The 19,741-nt window shown below is 38.4% G+C and overlaps 2 protein-coding genes across 3 annotated transcripts in view; one reads left to right on the forward strand and one right to left on the reverse strand.

Annotated features, from left to right (window-relative positions):
- Nucleotides 1–1,057, forward strand: part of man2b1 (mannosidase, alpha, class 2B, member 1) — a 29,704-nt gene extending 28,647 nt beyond the window's left edge. Inside the window, exon 24 of one of the 2 annotated variants that reach the window (XR_003595652.1) lies at nt 65–1,057. The gene's annotated coding sequence lies outside the window, so the exon portion shown is untranslated. The remainder of the gene's footprint in view (nt 1–64) is intronic. The other variant, XR_003595651.1, reaches the window with a different exon arrangement.
- A 2,625-nt stretch (nt 1,058–3,682) lies between these two features.
- LOC114145279 (protein GPR108-like) lies at nt 3,683–17,027 on the reverse strand. Its single transcript, XM_028018761.1, has 18 exons — nt 16,468–17,027; nt 15,530–15,646; nt 14,275–14,325; nt 14,026–14,111; nt 13,873–13,943; nt 13,576–13,751; nt 13,426–13,488; nt 9,591–9,692; nt 9,368–9,501; nt 8,751–8,826; nt 8,563–8,636; nt 7,957–8,074; nt 7,481–7,611; nt 5,778–5,797; nt 5,645–5,694; nt 5,258–5,341; nt 4,398–4,519; nt 3,683–3,934 (listed from the first exon to the last, which is right to left on the reverse strand). Exons 1-18 carry the CDS (start codon nt 16,561–16,563, stop codon nt 3,847–3,849), a joined length of 1,659 nt encoding a protein of 552 aa, XP_027874562.1. The 5' UTR covers nt 16,564–17,027; the 3' UTR covers nt 3,683–3,846.
- Between the last annotated feature and the right edge of the window lie 2,714 nt (nt 17,028–19,741).

Consider the following 19,741-nt stretch of genomic DNA (forward strand, 5'->3'; position numbering starts at 1 on the left):
ATATGTATGAATGGTATCAGATCTGTGAGACTAGTAAAAAAATTATTAAATATTAATTATTAAGTTTCCAGGCAGAAGGTTTGTTTGACTGTAACATACAGCAGGAGCCACACAACATGAATAAAACCTGAAACAATTTATTATAACTGAAACTGCTGCTGAACAGCCCCCAACACTTCCTATCATATTCCAAAATATCAGCAATATTTTATACGATTCCCACTGCTGAAAGCTTTTTCCGTTTGCATTCACTTAGTATTACCAAATTGTCTTCACAGTACTTTTTTAAATCCACCCATGATATTCCTCAGTATTATGCTGTTCCTGTTACCGCCCTCTTGTGGTAGCAACAAAACATTGCCACTAGACTATTAAGAATAAAATGAACCTTTTAAGAAATTTGAATCTTTCCAACTTGGAGCAGTGACTGTATTTCTGCTGTAAAGCGCTTTAATCCTCTGATTTGTCTTCACTGAATTATGCTGCGCTATGAACAGACTGTTTAAAACCCACTTTTTTGATTTTTTTTGGCAAATATTTAAATGGGTACTATGTTCATCTAAATCAGCTGAAGTTTAAGCTGCAGACATGAGAGTTCAGAGGGCAAAACATTGTGATTGTCTGTAGGTTCCATCTGTGGCTCAAAAACTAAATTCATTAATGGTTTGGACTAAAACTGGAGCTGTGATGAGGAATATTTTGGGTAAAAGGACAATCTATACCTGGATTCAAGCAAAAATCTATTTTTTTAAATGACTTATTCTTGAGGTATATAAAGAATAATGAAGGTAGTTTTTTTTCAGGAATTATGCATAACTGGATAAAAATCTTAATTTTGTCTCCACTGTGAAATTTCTGAACCATCTGCACATTTATAAACAATTTGAAGATGTAGATACAGGATTATTTCCATGTCTGTAGAAACAACTGATTGTTTTTGTTACCAACTGGTGCCAAAATATACTGACCAACATGTGCAATATTTTGTTTTACTCATGTATGTACATACATGTTTTTACAGCTGAACAAGCATCTTATAATAAAATTCTGGTCATTTTTATCCGTTGTCATTCTTGCTTCAAAAGTCAAGATTTTCTAGAAAATTTCAGATTTTTTAAATCAAATCTCTGACTTTTCAAATAAAAAAAATTCCCAGTTTTTTTTCTTCTAAAAAATAGTTTTAAGGCCATTTTTTTGACACGAAACTGAGACCATTTCCAAAAGTTGAAACACTGGAAGTTTCCTAGGTATCCAAAATTTAAAATGTTCAACTTTTGAGAAACTAAGATCTTTCAGAAAAAAGTCTGACTAAAATATTAAGTTTCAGAAGACAAAAACTTGCTAAAATCTTTTTCTGAAAAACAAAATTGTTTCAGAAAAAGAAATTAAGCAAATTTAAACTTCTCAAGCTTCAATTGCTTTTTTGAGAAGTCAAAAATTTGAAGAAACTAAAATTTCGACACCTTACCCGCTTGACAGATTTTTAAGTTTTGAGAAATTCAGAAACTTTTTAGATGATTGTAGGGGGGGGCGGGGAGGAAGGAAATGAGGGTAACGTAGATCACTACAATCTTAATTGAGTCAACTGCATTTCCATTTACCTTAAAACTTCACAAATTGGAATTACAAAAATGACCATTTTGAAGACACGTTTTCTGATGTTTGTGAAACTGTATTTTTTTCGACATCATCGGCATACCGACAGTTTGTGCACATTTGTAGTGTGTGCATCTTCTCAAACATTTTCAACTCCAAAGTTTTCTATTCAAATTGCTGACTTTATAGCCAAATTCTGTGCATGTTTACCCACAGCAGCAACGAGAGAGCTTTCAAAAAACTCCAACTTTATTGTGGCAATTCTTACATCCATTAACCTTCTGTAACAATTTAAAAAAAAAAAAAAAAAATCTCTTTATCCGACTCCTGTAAATCTGTACGAACTGTTTACCTGTGGACTCCTGGCAGGTGGAGACGGGCTGCCTGTGTGGCAACACTGCAGATCAAGGAGTGAACCAGGAGTGACTGTGGTTAAATCTGATTTTGTACCCTGTCCAGAGCAAAAAATGGTTAAAAACCAAAAGTAAGTAAAGTGGACTCAGTAGTTAGTAGTTTATATATATATAAAATTTATATATACAGTATATATGTATATACTGTATATATCCTGTATATCCCTGATCTGTTTATATAGCCTGATCTGAAAGTACTGTCACTTTAATTAAAGGTCCTCAAGTCAGTATGGTGGAATAAGCAGGTTATCTTCAACCACTAAAGCACTAAATTACAGCAGCACTCCAAAATGACACACTGGGAGGAAACGCCTCGTCCTCCGACACACACAATGATACTGGAAAACATTTCAATATGCAAAAGACAGCAACATACTGAAACCAAACAAATTAAATTAAATAAAATTAACCTAACCCCCTGCGCCACCACAGCACGCTTTTTTTAAAATTTTATTTTATTTGTTTGGTTTGGAGGCCTTGGTCCTCAACGCGGATGTCGCGGGTTCGACTCCCGGTCCCGGCGACCTTTGCCGCATGTCCTCCCCCCTCTCCTGTCTGCTTACTGTCGTAAAAAATACAAGCCACTAGCGCTGCAAAAACTCTTCGGAGAAAAAAAAAACAAAAAAAAACATCCTGCTGTTGATTATTCCAACCTAAAAATCAATGAGCAAAACATGTACGGTGCAGTGATGGGAAACGAAGCCGTTTCCTCCATAACATCAATTTTTCTTTTTTTTTGTCTTTTCACCTGAGAATGGGCTATTGCATCCAAATGAGGGAAACCTAGATTTGTGTCACATTACGTTAGTTCCATGTTACACAAAAAAAAAATGGGGAAAAAAAGATGCTACCTGCAGAAGTACCGTTTTTACATAGCCGGCATAAACACACCGGAGTCTTTGTCTATACAGTGAACCCTCGCTGTAACACGGTTGACCTTTCACGGCCTCGCTGCTTTGCAGAGTTTTTTGTGCAGTTTTTTTTTCACAGTGCATTGTGTTCTGCGTCCTGATTGGATAAACAGTCTCCGCGCTTCTTCTCTATATACTGTAATGTGCCAATAGTGTTACGGTATTTAAATATACGTAATACAGCTTGGCAAATTTTGGCAAATATTTTTGCCCAGAAGAAAAAAGAGCGACAACAACTACTGATAACTATGTTCTTCTCTTGAAACAACACACCTGCACCACACAGGCTTCAGAAGAAAAAGACACTAGAGAGTGGAGTCAGGCGGCAGCGTCACAGTCAGAGGAACAATGAAATACACGAGTCACAATTTGTCCTACTGTACTTCGTATTGATGATTAAAATGATTATTTTACTGTAGTTATTTGTAAGAAAACATTCTATTTGTTTTAAAAAAATGCTTAGGCCTGAAAACAATTTTTGTTCTTTGGTTTCAATGTAGAGTATTTAATTATGCTGCATATAACAATTGTAAAAAATAAAGGTAACTACTTCACGGATTTCGCCTATCACGGGATCCTTTTGGAACGCAACCCCCGTGAAAAATGAGGGTTCACTGTAATAATAATAATAATAATAATAACAAGCTTTGGAGAGAAACAGAGAAGAAAAAAAAAGAATTTCAGAGCTGTGTTCCATTTTCCCACCCATCCAGAAAAAAACTTTCTTTTGGAGCACCCCCAAAAGAAAATGGACAACCTCCGTCATGTTAGTCATCTTTTTTGTTGTTGTTATTTTACATTTGCATAGCCAGACAGTGGGCATGAAGCTTTGCAACCACTTGAAGAGTTTTGAACAGAGAGCCGTCAGCAGAAGTGGTGGTGGGGGGTCTTGGTCCATATGAGCCCCCACCCACTCAGCCTCCTGCTCACAGAGCGGGCTCTTTCTGGCGCTCGCGTCCGTTAGACGTCTTCTTAACTTTAGAGATTCCCTCCAGAGCGCCCGACTCCGTCACTCTGCACACACAGACAAAAAAAAAAAACATAGAGGAGAACGCTTCATGTCAGACTGGGATCATTTTAGATACAAAACAAATGAATAAAACTAGGATCCACTTTTTCCACTTGCACTACTGACATCTGAGGGTTAGTTTGAGCTGATACAGAAAAACAATGCTGCCCAAACTTCTATTGAACCGCTACACTTGTTTGTTTGAGACAATAAAAGACTTCTTTAACAACTTTAGGAAAATGTGCATTTTTACATTTCAAGCCACAAAGTTGAGCATGATGATTACTCATGATTAATCACAGCAATAAAGTGCAGATTTGAATTTTAATCAATTGACAGCACTACTTAAACCTTTCGTTTGTTTTTTGTAAACAGACATAAATGTACTGAACTACTTTCTTTTCCAATATCGGAGCCGATACAGATATTAATAAGGGATCGGTGTAGCTCCACCTTTGACGCACTCACACTTCATCCTTCTCCACGTCCTCTTCGTTCAGCGGGGGCTGCAAGTACGGGTTGTTGGACGCCGGTCGGAACTTGTAGCCAGTCAGAACAAAGAAGATCAGAGTGGACACTTCCACCAGAAACTGAGGACCAGAGGAAGGTGTGTGTTTTACAGGGAGACCTCAGTCAACTCAAATCATCTCAGTAAAGATTTTTTCACTTTTTTTAGTCTTTATTTTAGGGCTGCAACTGACAACTAATTTAGTAGTCAATTATTTTTGATGATTAATCAATTATTCGGATTGTTCATTTAATCACTTAAGCGATTTTTTACACAATATTTGAAATGAGTTACAAGATGCAAATGAAAAATTACTTCTTAAATAATAAAAAAAAGCATTTTGTTGCTTAAATGCAGTAACAGAATCATTTAGTGAATTTGAACCAGTTCAAAGTCAAATTTCACCACTTTAGGAGTTCTGGGTACAACATATTTACAGATGTTTTTTTTATCCTATACATTATACTGCACAATTTTAGCTTAATTGCTGCTCTGAATATGTTAAGTTCGTTCAGCATATTGACTTATTTTTTTAGTCTGTATATCCAGTTAATTAATCAATTGTTAAACTTGTTGACAATTATTTGAATAACTGGTTAATCACAATTAATCCAATTAATCATTTCAGCCCTAGTCTGTTTTTTACTAAAGACAATCCCAACTTCAGTTTCTCTGAACAGCTGAATATTAATAGAAGACTATAAAACAATTAAGTACATAAATGTCAGCCTACAGAGCAGCAGGCTGAGGAAAATACTCTATTGGTCCCCAACAGAAATTAAATGATAAAAATTTAATTAAAAGACTCTTGGAGTCTTACCTCATAACACCACTGCCACTGGAAGGGCATTGTGATCTTCATCAAAATGGCTATGATCCTCGTGAAGAAGATGTAGCAAACGATCTACAATAAAGATTTAATTAAAGGCAGAAAATCAGACTGTTGAAACAGGATTAATGATTTGGCGCTTCCTTTAAAATCCTGGCAAATGTTACCGGGAGATGTTGTAATTTGATAAAAGTGTTCTGTTCAAAGATGAATAGGTTTTGTTGTTGTTGTTTTTTAACTAAAACTGAAAATTAGCACCTTCATCAAAACTAACTCTATTTTTGTTTGGGTAATCTAGTTTTACAGCTGCTAGGAAAAACAGACATTTTTGTAGGACAAACTGAGCTCTGGTCAGAACTGCTGAGGCGTCTCTCTCACCATGACGTAGTAATGCCTGAACAGCTTGAGCTTCTCCAGGTTCATGGCAGCTGGAAGAAACAAAACCCAAGTTTAGAGCAAAAAAGATAAACATGGTGATGCGTTCACTTAACTCAGGGAAAAACCAGCCCACCTTTTAAGAGACGCATGGACCTGGCGACAGAAAGATGAGAAAACACGTCAATCTAAAGATACTTAAATGTTTTATCAGGTCAAAATAACACTTTGCTAAATAGGTGAAAATTTAAGTCACAGCCGACCAGTCACACATTCATACACTGATGTACAATTAGAGGTTAACCTCCGACCCCCAGGAGGAAACTGGAATCGAACCCACAACTTTCAGGTTCCGAGACAATTACTCTGTGCAGAACTCTGCTAGTTTACTTACAAATAAGCTGAATTTATTTATCAAAAAGTCTTAATTACCTACACAAAGTCAGATCAATGTCACATTAAACTTGGATGTAGACAAATATAGTCTATCATTTCCATTTTCTTCAAAGTTTCATATATTTTTCTAAATCAAAATTACATTTTTTCTTAGCTTCTCCATTTTAATTCCATGTTTTCCCAAAGTAAAATCAATATTTCACCAAAAACGTTTCTATAATCATATGGTTGGTAAAAACAAAAATTTCTGTACCGTTAAAGACTGTATTAATAGGGTATATTTTAATGACTTATCAGTTCTGTAAAGCTTCTACAAATCTATCAGTTTGTTAATAATTACAGGCATATTGGGAATTTAAAAAGGTAGAACACAATACTGTCAAAGTGAGAAACAGTTTTTCCACATTATTACCCTTATGAGTGGTCCTTCAGTCAGAAAACTCAAAAATTCGATCATTTTCTGATCACTGACAGCATCTACCTAAGTGCTAACAGGATGCTAACAGTAGCAATTTCTACTAATGGTAACAGACTCAAAGTTAGCTATTTTCAGTGTTCAGAATTGAATTGAGAGAAAGCACAAAATAAAAAAGCAGTTTAAAAGGAGACTATGTTTTCACAAAGGTAAGTTGGTTGGTTGATCAGGCTTCTATGACGCCAAACGACACTCCAGTTGAGGTTAGCAATGATAACGGCTAACAAAATATGCTAAAGACTGCTAAAGACATCAGTTTAGTTTTTGTGTGAAATTAGTGAAACAATTTTATGGCCACTTCTCTTTTTGACAAGTGACCTCTGACCTCATCTCTGGTTACTGAATTCAAAGTCCAAACAACGTGTTGTAGTACTTTGTGTTAATTAGAGATGCACCGATCCAATGTTAATATCTGTATTGGTACCGATATTGAAAGAAAAAAAAATCTAGATCGGGTATCAGCGATGTTCATGATCCATAAGGCCAGATGTATTCAGGCTAATTTTATGACTTATGGTCTGAGCGACGTTATGCTTTATTATTTTACATTATATCTAGAATTTCTAACTGCACTTTCTGAACAATTTGAAAGAAAGTTTGTTGGAGTTGGATTTTTGCATGTTTCACTAAGATAGTCAACCTACTGTTTTAGTCAGTGTCAGTTTATTATTTACTTCACATTGGCTGCTATACTCCTAATTGCACTGACTGAACAAATTAAAGTTTTACATTAGCTTGTGAAGCTATTGGTATATTTAAGTGAGCTGTACTGCTGCACAGTTATGAAATACATTTGTAATTCAGCACATTTATGTCTGTGTTTAAAAAAAACCCAGAAATGTTTTAAGTGGTTTAAGCACTAAATCTGAAATGGTAGTGAAAAATGTGCACCGATGCATCCCTTGTGTTAAAGAACAAAACTAGATCTACAGTTAACACGGCCTCTTCAGGCTACACATCACACTGACCAGACGACGGGGAACAGGATGGCTCCGCAGCAGATGAGGTCCACCAGGAAGAGGATCTCCTTCCACAGATAGTACTCACTGGAGCCTTCCTCTGTCGACTCGATGATGATATAGGCAACATTCGCCAGCACCTGGTAGGAAGACACACACACACAGATATATTAGAAAGGCACAAACTACAAACTAAATGCAGGTTCCCAAACACACACACGTTTGTGTGGCTATCTTTGTGGGGAGATTCCATTGACTTCCATTAATTTCTACAGTCGAAACCTCACCCTTATCGCTTACAGCCTAAACCATTATATATCTAACTTTAACCAAAATTCAATTTGCACCTTAGTCCTAAATCTGACCCCTGACCCAAAAACAGCATTTACCCTTGTGGGAACCAGGCTTTGGTCCCCACAACGTTGTATGTGTCAGGAACATGGTTCCCACAAAGTATTAAAAACAAACACACACACACACAATACCTGCAGAGGGATGACTATTACGAAGATCATCTTCTCTTTGTAAGAGAGGGCGTATTTAATGAAAGCCCAGCCCATCCCAATTAGTGCCAGAGTGATGAACAGGAGCGCCCCCTTCAGCCTCACAGATACAGGAGTATTAATACAGAATGTTAAAAACAAATAGGATTCAAACTAGAGATGAATGACATATCAGGATCAACATTGGTATCGGACGATGTTCGTCATTTTTTGACATTCTGATATTGGCCCAAATTAAAAGTGTGCCGATGTAATAACGGACTTTTACCATATTCTCCGGACTATAGGTCACTTCGGAGTGTAAGCAGCTTAAGTCAAAAAAATGTGTCATGAAGAGGAAAAAAAACATATACGTGTCTATCTGGACTCTATTTAAAAAGAACTGTGACTCATATTCATGATATACGGTATTTTCCAAACTATATTTCAGGTATTTGTTTGGCCATGTGAGAGAGAGTGTTCAACTTCAGCAGAGAGGCCATTTCAGTGGTGTGGTCCATTTTTTTCATGGTAGAGAATATGTATGTCAGCTAAAATTTTCACACCAGTGCATCTCTAATTAAAAAAACCCCAGCAGAAATAACTTACAGGTGTGTGATATAATACATGACGGCCCAGCCTTCGATAGGATGACCCTCGATGTTGATAAAGTGGTAGTTGATCTGTGAAAAACAGAAGCCATGGACACATAAACTACTTTGTCTGTTGTGATAAAACAGAAAATACCTCAAGCTGTTGTTGAGAACGTGAAGAGAATTACTAGCACTGTGACCTACACTGTGGAAAACTACAGATGTGGACTTGGTGAATGCCAGTGCAGCCATCAGCCAGTGGATCTTAAACACGCTGTATCTGTAAAGAAGCAGATGAGGAAAACAAACTTCATATTTAAAGTTAGTAAGATGGCTGCGGAGATGAGTCACTCTTTAATCCTTAACGGCCTTTTACAATTCAAGACTGTGTGCTTGTTTGGTTTGGGTGTGGGAATCTCCTGTGCCCTGCAGGTGCAAACCCTCCGAAATGTAAACAACCTGAGAATCTTGGGTTTATGCTAGTTAACCATCTAGCTAACTTTGTGGTCTGTGTGGTTAGCATGATACTAAAGTTTTAAACTCAATAAAGAGACCAAGAACAGTACCCCCTTTTTGCTTTGGATAAAAGACAAAAAACACAGAATGACATTAAGAAAGATAAAAAAGAACCTAATCAGTAACAATGTGAATGTTTGCATTGTCCTAATCAGAGCAAACAACAAAAATAAGGAGAATCAAAACCCAGTTAGATAAAAAAGAAGGATTAGCACATGTAGCGACATTTTTGTGTCCACCACAATATGACAAAACCTCTGGGATGTAAAAGAAATCACAATTTGAGTGTAGTTCATGCCATGTACCTGTGCTTCATTAGCATGTAGACCCACACCATAGCAGCAGCGAAGAAGACTCCGGCCATACATATGAAAAGACGAAGTAAAGGGATTTCGGCTGCAGACAGGAAGCTCCCTGGGTTCATCTCTACCACATCCACCTGCAGGGAGGTGGAGGGAGAAAATGTTAAATGAACACCTATCAGACACCTGAGGGCTGGCAGAGCATCACCAACGCTCGTTGACTCACCGTCAAGGCATAAGGCAGCTTGACTCCGGCCACCTTGTTCCGACAGTAGTGGAACTTCAGGCTGTACAGACCCTGATCCTTTGGGCCAATGACCAGGCGGAACTGTAGAGGAGGAGAGACATTAAACCAGATGGCACAACAATCGATACGCATCACTGGATTGGACGGCAACCATCAGCCGCTGCAGCAAGTGACGCGCTCCTTTAGCCGCCATTGCTACGCATCGAGTCACGTCCACAAAACCATACTGTTCCAATGCAGGATGAGCAGGAAGCGGTCACAAGAATGGCGCCCTTAATTCTAACCTGATTTCTATAAAATGACTTATCAAAGATGAGAAAATTGCAGATCTTCTGATTTGTAAACTATATATTCTTCCTGGATTTGAATCTATAAATATTTTGCTTTCTGAGAGAAGACTAAGTGGATCTGTTTTTTATATTGGTCAATAATTTAATTTTCCATAATTGCAGCTGTAGAAGGCATAGTATGTTCAAGTTTAACTAACTATTGCTTCTATAGTTTATGAAAACTTTTATCCTAAATCACGATCGTCATGTATATCGCCATGTTCTACGGACAAATGAGGCAATCACACACAGACCCATTGCCATAGCAACAATAAGACAAAAGCTCTGCAAGCCGACAGAGCAGAGATTACATTCATGGGCATCAGGAACCAAAGAACACAAAAACATTTCCCCCATAAAAAGTACGTAAAAACTATGAAGCACAACATTCAATTTGTTACAGTATCATGTATCTGGCTTGATGTTTATTTTGCAATTATTAATAATTGGTTGTCTGAACTCAATGGTGGTTGATTAACTAATTTGAACTCCACCAATGACCTATCAGAGAGTGGGTGTTTCGGTTGCCTTATTTTAGAGTTACAGGGTATATAATGACTTGCAAAATCCATCATTTTAGCCCTTAAATAAATTCTAGGAGTGCAAAACAAAAGTTTCATTTATTCACTCCCGATGCTCCATAGATATCTTTATATTCTTTTGGGTTGTATTTTTCAGTCGGTTCATTCTTCTCTGTTGGATGTAACGTTTTCTTGTCTATGATGTCATTACATTTGAAGACAATTAAAAGAGAAACTCTTTTTTAGATTTTTTTTGCCGGTCATTTTCCCGACCAGCGATATTCCTGACTCAGTCCGTACATGCACCATTGTCATGTGGCGTTACATCACGTAGATGTCCAATCCTGTAAAATACATCAACGAGCAAAGCCAACCAAACGCTGCCAAATGTTCTCTAAATCAGTGTTTTTCAACCACTGTGCCGTGAGTGATCGTCAGGTGTGCCGTGGAAATTTCACCTAATTGGTCTAAAAAGATTTTTTGAAAACAAATTAATTATCTACAAATAATATGCTATCTTCGCGTGTCTGTGCTGTAGTAGTGACTAGCGGCATAATCATGTAATTTCCTTACCACTAGATGGCAGTAGGTACATAGCATTGTACGTTAAAACAAGAGAATTAGTGATGCGTGAATGTGACAGGGAGCGGTGAGAGCGTTGTATCTAGCAAGACTGTGATGACAGTGATGGAAACGTTTTTGAAATGAAAAAATGCTAACGCTGGTCCCTGGACAAAATTCGGACCCAGATGAAGGCCCTAGTATGAGTGGATATCAACAGAAGACAAATACCGTGAGCTCGAGACAGTACAGTGAGAGTTACATTTCATTTGGATTTACTTTCACCGGGGATGCAACGACACCGACTCCGTTGTGCTTGGTATGCGGTGAAAAGCTATCCAACAGTTCTATGGTACCAAGCAAGCTTAAACGCCATCTCCAAACGAAACACCCTTCGCTTCAAAACAAGAAAGCAGACTATTTTGTTCTCCTGCGTAAACACATGGAGAAACAGGCAACTTTTATGAGAAAAACCACAAAGGTAAATGAGAGAGCCCTTAAAGCTAGCTACCACGTAGCTGAACTTGTAGCTAAATCAAAAAGGTCCCACACTGTGGCAGAGACATTAATATTACCCGCATGCAAAGCCATTGTAAATGAGATGCTCGGACCTGAAGCGGTTAAAGAAATAGCAAAAGTCCCTCTCTCAGATAACACAATTTCCAGACGTATTGATGACATGTCTGCAGACATCGAAAGTGTGGTTTTAGAAAAGATCCGTATCAGTGAGAAATTTGCGTTGCAACTTGACGAGTGTACGGATATTAGCGGACATGCTCAACTCTTGGCGAATGTGCGTTTTGTGGATGGAGACGCAATCAGAGAAAACTTCCTATTTTGCAAGGCATTCCCAGAAAGGACAACAGGAGAAGACATTTTTCGGGTCACATCAGAATATCTTGAACAAGAAGGACTTAAGTGGGAAAACTGCACGAGTGTCTGCACTGCTGGAGCTGCAGCCATGGTCAGGCGCACCAAAGGCTTTGTAAGCAGAGTGAAGGAAAGAAACCCAGATGTAATTATTACACACTGTTTCTTACACCGTGAGGCCCTCATGGCCAAGACTTTACCAGCAGACCTAGCGCCTGTCTTGAATGATGTTGTAAATATGGTAAACTTTGTGAAGGCACGACCTGTGAAAAGCCGCATATTTGCATCTTTGTGTGAGGAAATGGGAGCAGAGCATAAGGCCTTGTTGTTTCATACGGAGGTCCGATGGTTGTCGCGCGGCAAGGTACTAGCCCGTGTGTATGAGCTGCGGGAGGAACTCAGAATGAATCTGACAAATGAGGGGTCCGATTACGCAAAGCTGCTTGCAAGTGATGAGTGGTGTGCAAGGCTGGCATACCTGGCGGATATTTTTCACCATCTGAATGAACTGAACACACGAATGCAAGGCCGAAATGAAAACCTGCTCACAAGTACGGCTAAAATAAAAGGATTCCGCTCAAAGGTGCACCTCTGGCAACAACATGTGGAAAGTGGCAACCTTGAAATGTTCCCACTAACGAAGAAATGGCAAAATGTTCACACTGCTGCACTGTGTGAAATAATAGGTGGACATTTAAAAACTCTCCAGGAGAAGATGTCATTTTATTTCTCTTCAGTCTTCACTGAATGCCTTGACTGGGTTAGGGACCCATACAGCTCAGCAGTTGTTGGAAAGAACATGACTTTGCAGGAGCAGGAAGAACTAACTGAACTGAGACAAAATCGTGGTTTAAAGCTCAGCTTTGCTGATCTACCTTTGGACAGTTTTTGGTTGACTGCTGCCAAGGAGTTCCCTGTTCCGGCAAACAAAGCTATTTTAACATTGCTCCCATTTTCCACAACATGTCTGTGTGAAGTGAGCTTCTCAAGCCTGGCTACTATAAAAACTAAAGACAGAGAGAGACTGAGAGCTGTTGAGGAAGAGCTTCGTGTGTGTCTTTCTTCAATTCCTGCCAGGATATCAGCTCTGTGTTCATCCAAACATGCACAGGTTTCACACTAAATGAGTAAAATATACAGATACTAACATTTTGTGCATACCACTCTTCATATTGTAACAGTGAAATCTTTCCCAAATATTATTGCTTCTCTCAGTTTTCTACAACCTCTTTAAATTTAAGACCACATTGTTGTGCCACTGTTCAGGTGTTCTTTTTGAAGTGGACATGTTAAGTGCAATTTGAAATATGAAATATAAAATATGATAAAAAATAAATGTTTGTGTTTATTTGATTCCGATTCAATACACTTTGATAAGAATGACTATATATTTAATATAGGTGGCGATAGAGTATCATTTGTTTACATTTTTGGTTGGTGGTGTGCCTCGTGATTTTTTCAATGAAAACAAGGTACCTTGGCTCAAAAAAGGTTGAAAAACACTGGTCTAAATGAAGAGCAAAGGGCACTTACGCTGAAGTTGTATAAGCCATTCCTTTTGTCCAGGGCTAAAATCGGGTTGACTGAATTGTTCAGCTGCAAGAAATTCCAGTTAAGACGCTGATTTAAAGAACAAACTGCACAAAAATGTAGCCACTAAAAGAAAAACTAAAAAAATCTCACCAGGAATGTAGTTTCCTCCGGTTTCTTAGCATCCTCAACAGGGTTTGACTTTTCATTTGCTGGTGGTACTTTTTCCTGACCTCCTGGGATGTCTTTATCATCATCTTGATTTGTGTCTGGCTTTCCTGGTTTCCCATTTGAATCGTCAGCAGCCCTCTTTGTAACCTTCTTTTTTTCTAAACAACAGAAATGGAGGCATAGAAACACATCAAGATTAACTTTAGTCACTTTAAAACAATGGCGTCATTCACTCTGCAGCAGCTAATTTGAGGAAGCGTTAGAATCAGCAACACAAACCTTTAGGTTCATCTGACTTGGCTTTGGCAATCAGGAAGTTATCCTGAACGCCCATGGCGCTCACGTTGACCCTAGAAGGACAGAAGTCAAACTCTTAACCTTCGCACAAAGCTGTGATACATTAGGAACTTATGAACCTAAAACAACACACACAACAGATGCTTGCTGTCAATGAGAAAAAGAATGAGAGGTTCGTCGTTGGTGGTCTTCGTGGGCGGGCACGCCTCGGTCTCCTCCGCCTACGGAGAACACAACAAGACTCTTACCATCTCCGGTAAAAAAAAAAATTGAAATGAATAACGTTGAACAGATAATATATTATCGAGGATATGTTTTACTAAACAGAATACTGATTGAGAGCTGTAGAAAACCAGACGTTTAATTATGAAGGCGGGTACTCACTGTGTACGACAACACCCCATTAACCCGAGACCTGGACAGGCTGAAGCCAACCTACAGCAGACAACAATGTGGACATGAATCAGCTTTTGATATGACTGGCATTTATTCCCATCAATAGTCAGAGAAAACCTATGATTAGTTGTGGTTAGGCCCGTCATGATACATTTTTCTGGATGATAAATTGTCCCAGACAATTATAATTTATCATATGATTCACTGATTTATTGCTTATTGTGACAGCACAGGTGGGCATTTCTTGTATTGTTTATTATGAAAAATTTCTTAGGAGAATTCCGATTTATTCTTGTCTCAACTTTCAATTAATGTAAAATATTATTATTATATTATTGGAAATTTTTTTTTTTTTCCATTTTTTTTCTCCGAAGAGTTTTTGCGGCACTAGTGGCTCGTATTTTTTCTACAGTAGGCCCCTCCTTCCCCTCCTTCCACCGCAGAAAGGAGGGTGAGGAGAGGGGGGGAAGACATGCGGCAAAGAGTCGAACCCACGACGTCCGCGTCGAGAACTAAGGCCTCCTAACGTGGGACGTGCTAACCCCCTGAGCCACCACAGCACGCCCCGGAAATCTTATTTTTACTATGTTCTCTGCCGTTTGTTCCACGAGAGCATCTACAAATATCAGTAAATTAAAAAATATAATAAAAAGCAATTACTGTGTGCAGCTTAGTGATAGAAATCACTTCTTTATGTAAGAGATGTCGTGAAGAAACCCATTTCAGATGAGCATGGTTTTCTCAATCAAAAAGTTTCGACTTCTCAAAGTCGTTTCCTTTAGTAAAATTTATGATTTTTCAAACTCAGAAACTTCAAAGTTTTTTTTCTAGCAAATTTCTGAGATTAACCTCAAAATATCTGAAATTTTTGGCAGAAAAGTGCTCCCTTTGTATCAACTATGGTCTACAGCAAAAAGTCTCTTAAATAAATAGGAAAAAAGTAGTTTGGGTCACAGAACAAACAGAGGTTTCCTCTTTTCAGCACTGCGTAATCAAGCATTTCAAAACTGAGCAGTGAGTAAATTACACCAGTCTTACAAATGAAGAGAAAATGTATTCAATAAAGAAAAGACAAACTGTATCAATTACCTCATTATTTCATTTCTCAACCAGGACCCAAAAGAACATACTAGAGTTCTCACTGCAAAACTAATATGGGCAGAAAAAAATTACTACTGCTTCCTTCAACTTTTCTTTTTCTTTATATTTACCTGAAAGAAAATGAAAAAAAAAACTGACTTACTGGGAAGAGGTTGTAGCTCACAGTGTCATTGAGCCACAGGGAGGACAGACTCACTTTCAGAAATCCATTTGCAAAGAAACCAAAATTGTTGAGGTCAATGGCAAACCGTGTCTCGTTCTGAAAGAAAAAAAAACAAGTTTAAGGTTTGTGATCACAAATACTTTAATCATACATAAGATAATTGGCTCTCAGAATGAACGAAAAACAAATTTGAAGGTTTCGGTTGAAGCAAATTTTGGGATGAGAAAAGGGAAGGTAGCAAAATCAACATTTCTCATGTTGATTTCAGCTCATTTGTGAAATACTTTATGGAAATACCTAAAAATGATATATTTAAGAAATGTCTGGGAGGTTTTTTTGTCCCAACGTTTTGTGGAAATTGAGAGACTGTCTCAATTTATAACGTAAACACATGATATCAGTATCATTTAAAGCTTAAATGATTGTTCAGCTAAAATTGTTTGTTTTTTACGCAGAACTATTTGCACGGCGCTAACATGCCCACTGTCACATTTGACCCGATATAAATGTTGTCCACATGCCAAACAGGCGCCGGGTTTTCTTGTTTAATCGGTTACTTTTTTCCACAAACATAAACATTTTAAAGATCACAAATTGTAATTTAATACATTCATAATCACAGTGACTCAGTTTTGGTTTGACCTTTATAAATTTTGAGCCTATAAACAAAGTTCAGGTTTTCTAGAAACCATGAAATGGCCACAGCCGAAGCTAGCTACTGCATAATCCCCTTCACAAACACATACATATTGGACATAAATACAGCAGTGTGACACTGTGTTAACATGTTTTATGACATTGAATGTAATCAACACGCTGTGGGTTTAGTGAAGCAACGTCAATGTTCGTGGCGTTAGCATAAGCTACCCGGGCTAACGCTGACGTTACTCTAAACCTAAACAGTGTTACGCACTCACCTCTAGCCTGAGCTTGTGTATCCTCGCGTTACACCCCGACAGCAGCACTAAGAGTAAAATTGCTGCAACGGACAACTGTATGTGCGGCACAGCCATCACAACACCTGCTAACGTTGACTGTTAGCTGTCGACAATTCTGCCAGATGGCTAAACAACAAGCTTGCTAGCAGTCCTTCCGGTTTCGAGTCGTTACAATGAAATTTATCTTCAAAAACGACGCTCAGCCGCACAAATGACCCACTTCGTTGTTAAATAACAACACCGTCTTTTATGTTTTCCAATGTATAAGTCCTTTCATTGCGTGAACTACCAGCCAGCTTGTCGTAGACGTTGGGAAGCTGCCACTTCCTGGTTTGCGATATCACGGAGGGTTCGGACGGAGCCGTCACAACCTGAAGAACAACAAATGATTTGTTCTACAGCTGGAATAAATATATCCAGCAGGCCAGTGAGGGGAAAACATGATTTATGGCGGCCCTTCGGTCAAAAATGTTATTAACAGTGTCAAAAGTTTCTATTGACACGATTTGTCTATACCTTGTATTCTTGTGCTACATTACGTCACGTGGTTTAACTAGGACGTTGACGTGAAGGGAACCACCCCTCCACGTCGTATAAGATCTGAGACTAGTAAATAAATAAATAAATGAGGAGAAAAACGAGTTTAAACAACTCCAAAAAGGTCAAAGTGATGTCAATAAAGTTGGATAACCTCACTTAAAATTCTGTTACATGTAAAGAGACCCTTCATCAAAAGGACCCCGCCAACAAAACTGCTGTGAAACGTTTGTGCTCCAATTATCCTGGTTTGCAGAGCAACATTTTTGTGTGTGTTTTTAATAAATATTTCCAGAGGTTTCGAAAGTTCAACCAGCCCCCCTCCACTTCTTCAAATCAATCAGAATCGGTGCCAATCAACTTATTAGCTAAATGTGTGCTGCAAAAATGTTTGCTTGTGCTACTTTTGCTTTGAAGATATTGGTGGAAGTTTAAATGTCAACAGGTCAACCCCTCTCCCATTACCCAAATCAAACGAAAATGGTGTCAAACATTTGTGCAACAAAAAGGAAACAAAAACAAAAAATCTTGGTTTTGGCCTTTAATCTTATGTGGAATCACACACATGCAGCAATACAAACATGCAAAGATAATGACAGAAATAAGTAACAAAATGTCTATAGGTAAGCTATACAGTTGATGGAGTATGTCAGCTACTTCATATGCCATCTTTTAAAAAAAACATACTGGGATTGACAAAAGACAAAAAGAAACGACACATGCATAAATTAAAACACAAAATAAATGAGACTGACAAAATGTTAATGCCTCTTTGTTGTCTTTTTGGGTTGCCAGCTGCATAGTAGCAACAACGAAGCTGCAGTTGCAAATTTAAAATGCTTAATGTTTGTGATATGATCACAAACATTAAGTGTTTGTGATCACTTAATATGATGCATATCATGCATGATTATGCATGATATGCATAATCATGATATGCAATGATTATTGCATATCATTGCAATATCACAATATTGCAATGATATGCAATATCACATATTGTGATATGTGATATGTGCAATATCACATATCACAAAGTTGTGAAAGAGAGGCAAGTATTCTGGAATATAAATTTCTCAAACATTTGCTACTGTGAAGTCAACTGGTAATACAACATAAACCAGACAAGAGTGAAAAATTATAATTGTTCTTCAACACGACACACACACAAAACAATCCCCTCCTAGATAAGACATCAGTTTTTCTTTCCACTGAAGCTCCGTTAAGTCAGCATAAAATAAATCCTTCATAAGTGCCATAACCTTCGGTTTGATCATACCTTTCTGTTTCATCAGAAGATACCCAAACATTTTGAAACATTTATTGTACATATCTCAGACTTTATTATTTGGGAATGCCAATAAACATCTATTATAACTAACAATGTGATATCTGCAGCCTAAGAAGAGCATCCGCAGACGGTGCGACCGCCGACACGGACAGACATGATGGCTGAAATACCTCTGAAGTAAAAAAATTTTTTTCAAAATCACACACTTGATTTGTTTGCAAATAGACAGATTTACTAAAACAAGGTTAAAGCAGATCCCTCTGAAAAAGAGTTGAAATGATGAGATACAATAGAACAGGAGCTGAACCAGCGTAATAAAAGGTAAACTGGTTCAGGATGCTTTGCGAGCCTCCGTTCATTTCGTCTACTTGGATTGTTTGTATACAATGACAAATGATCATGCCTCTGAAAATGAAACTAAAATTGCAAGGAAAAAAAAAAGACAGCACAATAAAGCCATTGTAAAACAGTACTAAAAACGGGCTGCGTTTCACGTGGAGCTTTCATTAGTTTTTGCTAAGAGTTATGTTCCATGTGCCGGATTCACTATTGCTGATGATTGGAGCCAAGATCACACTTCCCTCCTGAGCTACCAATGAGGGACCAGCGGCTGCTGCAGCAGCAGGCGCCGCGGCTGCAGCAGCAGCTGGGGCGGTCACAGGTGAGGCTTCAGGCGCGGTTCCAGAAGAGGAAGTGGTGGAGGACACAGCATTCAATTTTTCTGCACTTAAAGAAATTTTTAAAACAGATTAGCGCACAGACATGGCAGAGGGTGAAAGTGTCGCCTAAAAGGGAATCAAGTGATGGCGTAATCACCTGGATGTGCGTTGGACAGCTTCTGCGCCAGGTCATTCCTTTGTTGTTTCTTCAGGATGGTCACAGCAACCGTCACAGCAACGTCTTCTGTATAGTTCTCTATCATCTTACTCACTGTTTTAGTCCGCTCTGCCTGCTCTAGGTAAGACGTAGGAATCGACCTGTGACCTTCCAGCTCGTGCTGCTGCAGGTACCACTTAAAGGTCTGGAATTCGTCCCTGTTCAACTGTTCCAGGCAGTCCAGGAGCAGCTCTGTGACCCTCATGTCTGTGGTGGTGGCCCTGAAGCGCAAACCACATGCGCAAATGGAAAAACACATTAACAGACATGGCAGACTACAAGAGAAGAAAATGCTTCAAGACGCATCAGCATGTTAGAGTGAACTTCGCGTATTCCCGTCTTTTGAAACGGCTGCTTGCGAGTCCGAAATGGGCCTCGTTTATGTCATTGAAGCAGCTTTTGCTGGACAATAATAACTGAAACAAATGTTAATTGCGACTGCTAATAATATGTCTGAACTGCTGAAGAGGCCTGAAAACTAATATCCCCCGTTTTCTGTTCAGTGAGCCGACATGGCATGAGCGCAAAATATTTCCTTTACGAAAGTGG

The sequence above is a fragment of the Xiphophorus couchianus genome, chromosome 5, assembly GCF_001444195.1.
Source record: "Xiphophorus couchianus chromosome 5, X_couchianus-1.0, whole genome shotgun sequence".
NCBI classification, from domain to species: domain Eukaryota; kingdom Metazoa; phylum Chordata; class Actinopteri; order Cyprinodontiformes; family Poeciliidae; genus Xiphophorus; species Xiphophorus couchianus.

Excerpts from the sequence above, each read along its gene's own strand:
- LOC114145279 (XM_028018761.1), bottom strand. The coding sequence starts at position 16,563 with ATGGCTGTGCCGCACATACAGTTGTCCGTTGCAGCAATTTTACTCTTA. Across the intron at positions 14,112-14,274 it reads ATGGGGTGTTGTCGTACACA|GCGGAGGAGACCGAGGCGTG; the intron begins GTGAGTACCCGC and ends TGTTCTCCGTAG. Across the intron at positions 8,827-9,367 it reads TACATGCTAATGAAGCACAG|ATACAGCGTGTTTAAGATCC; the intron begins GTACATGGCATG and ends GCTTCTTTACAG.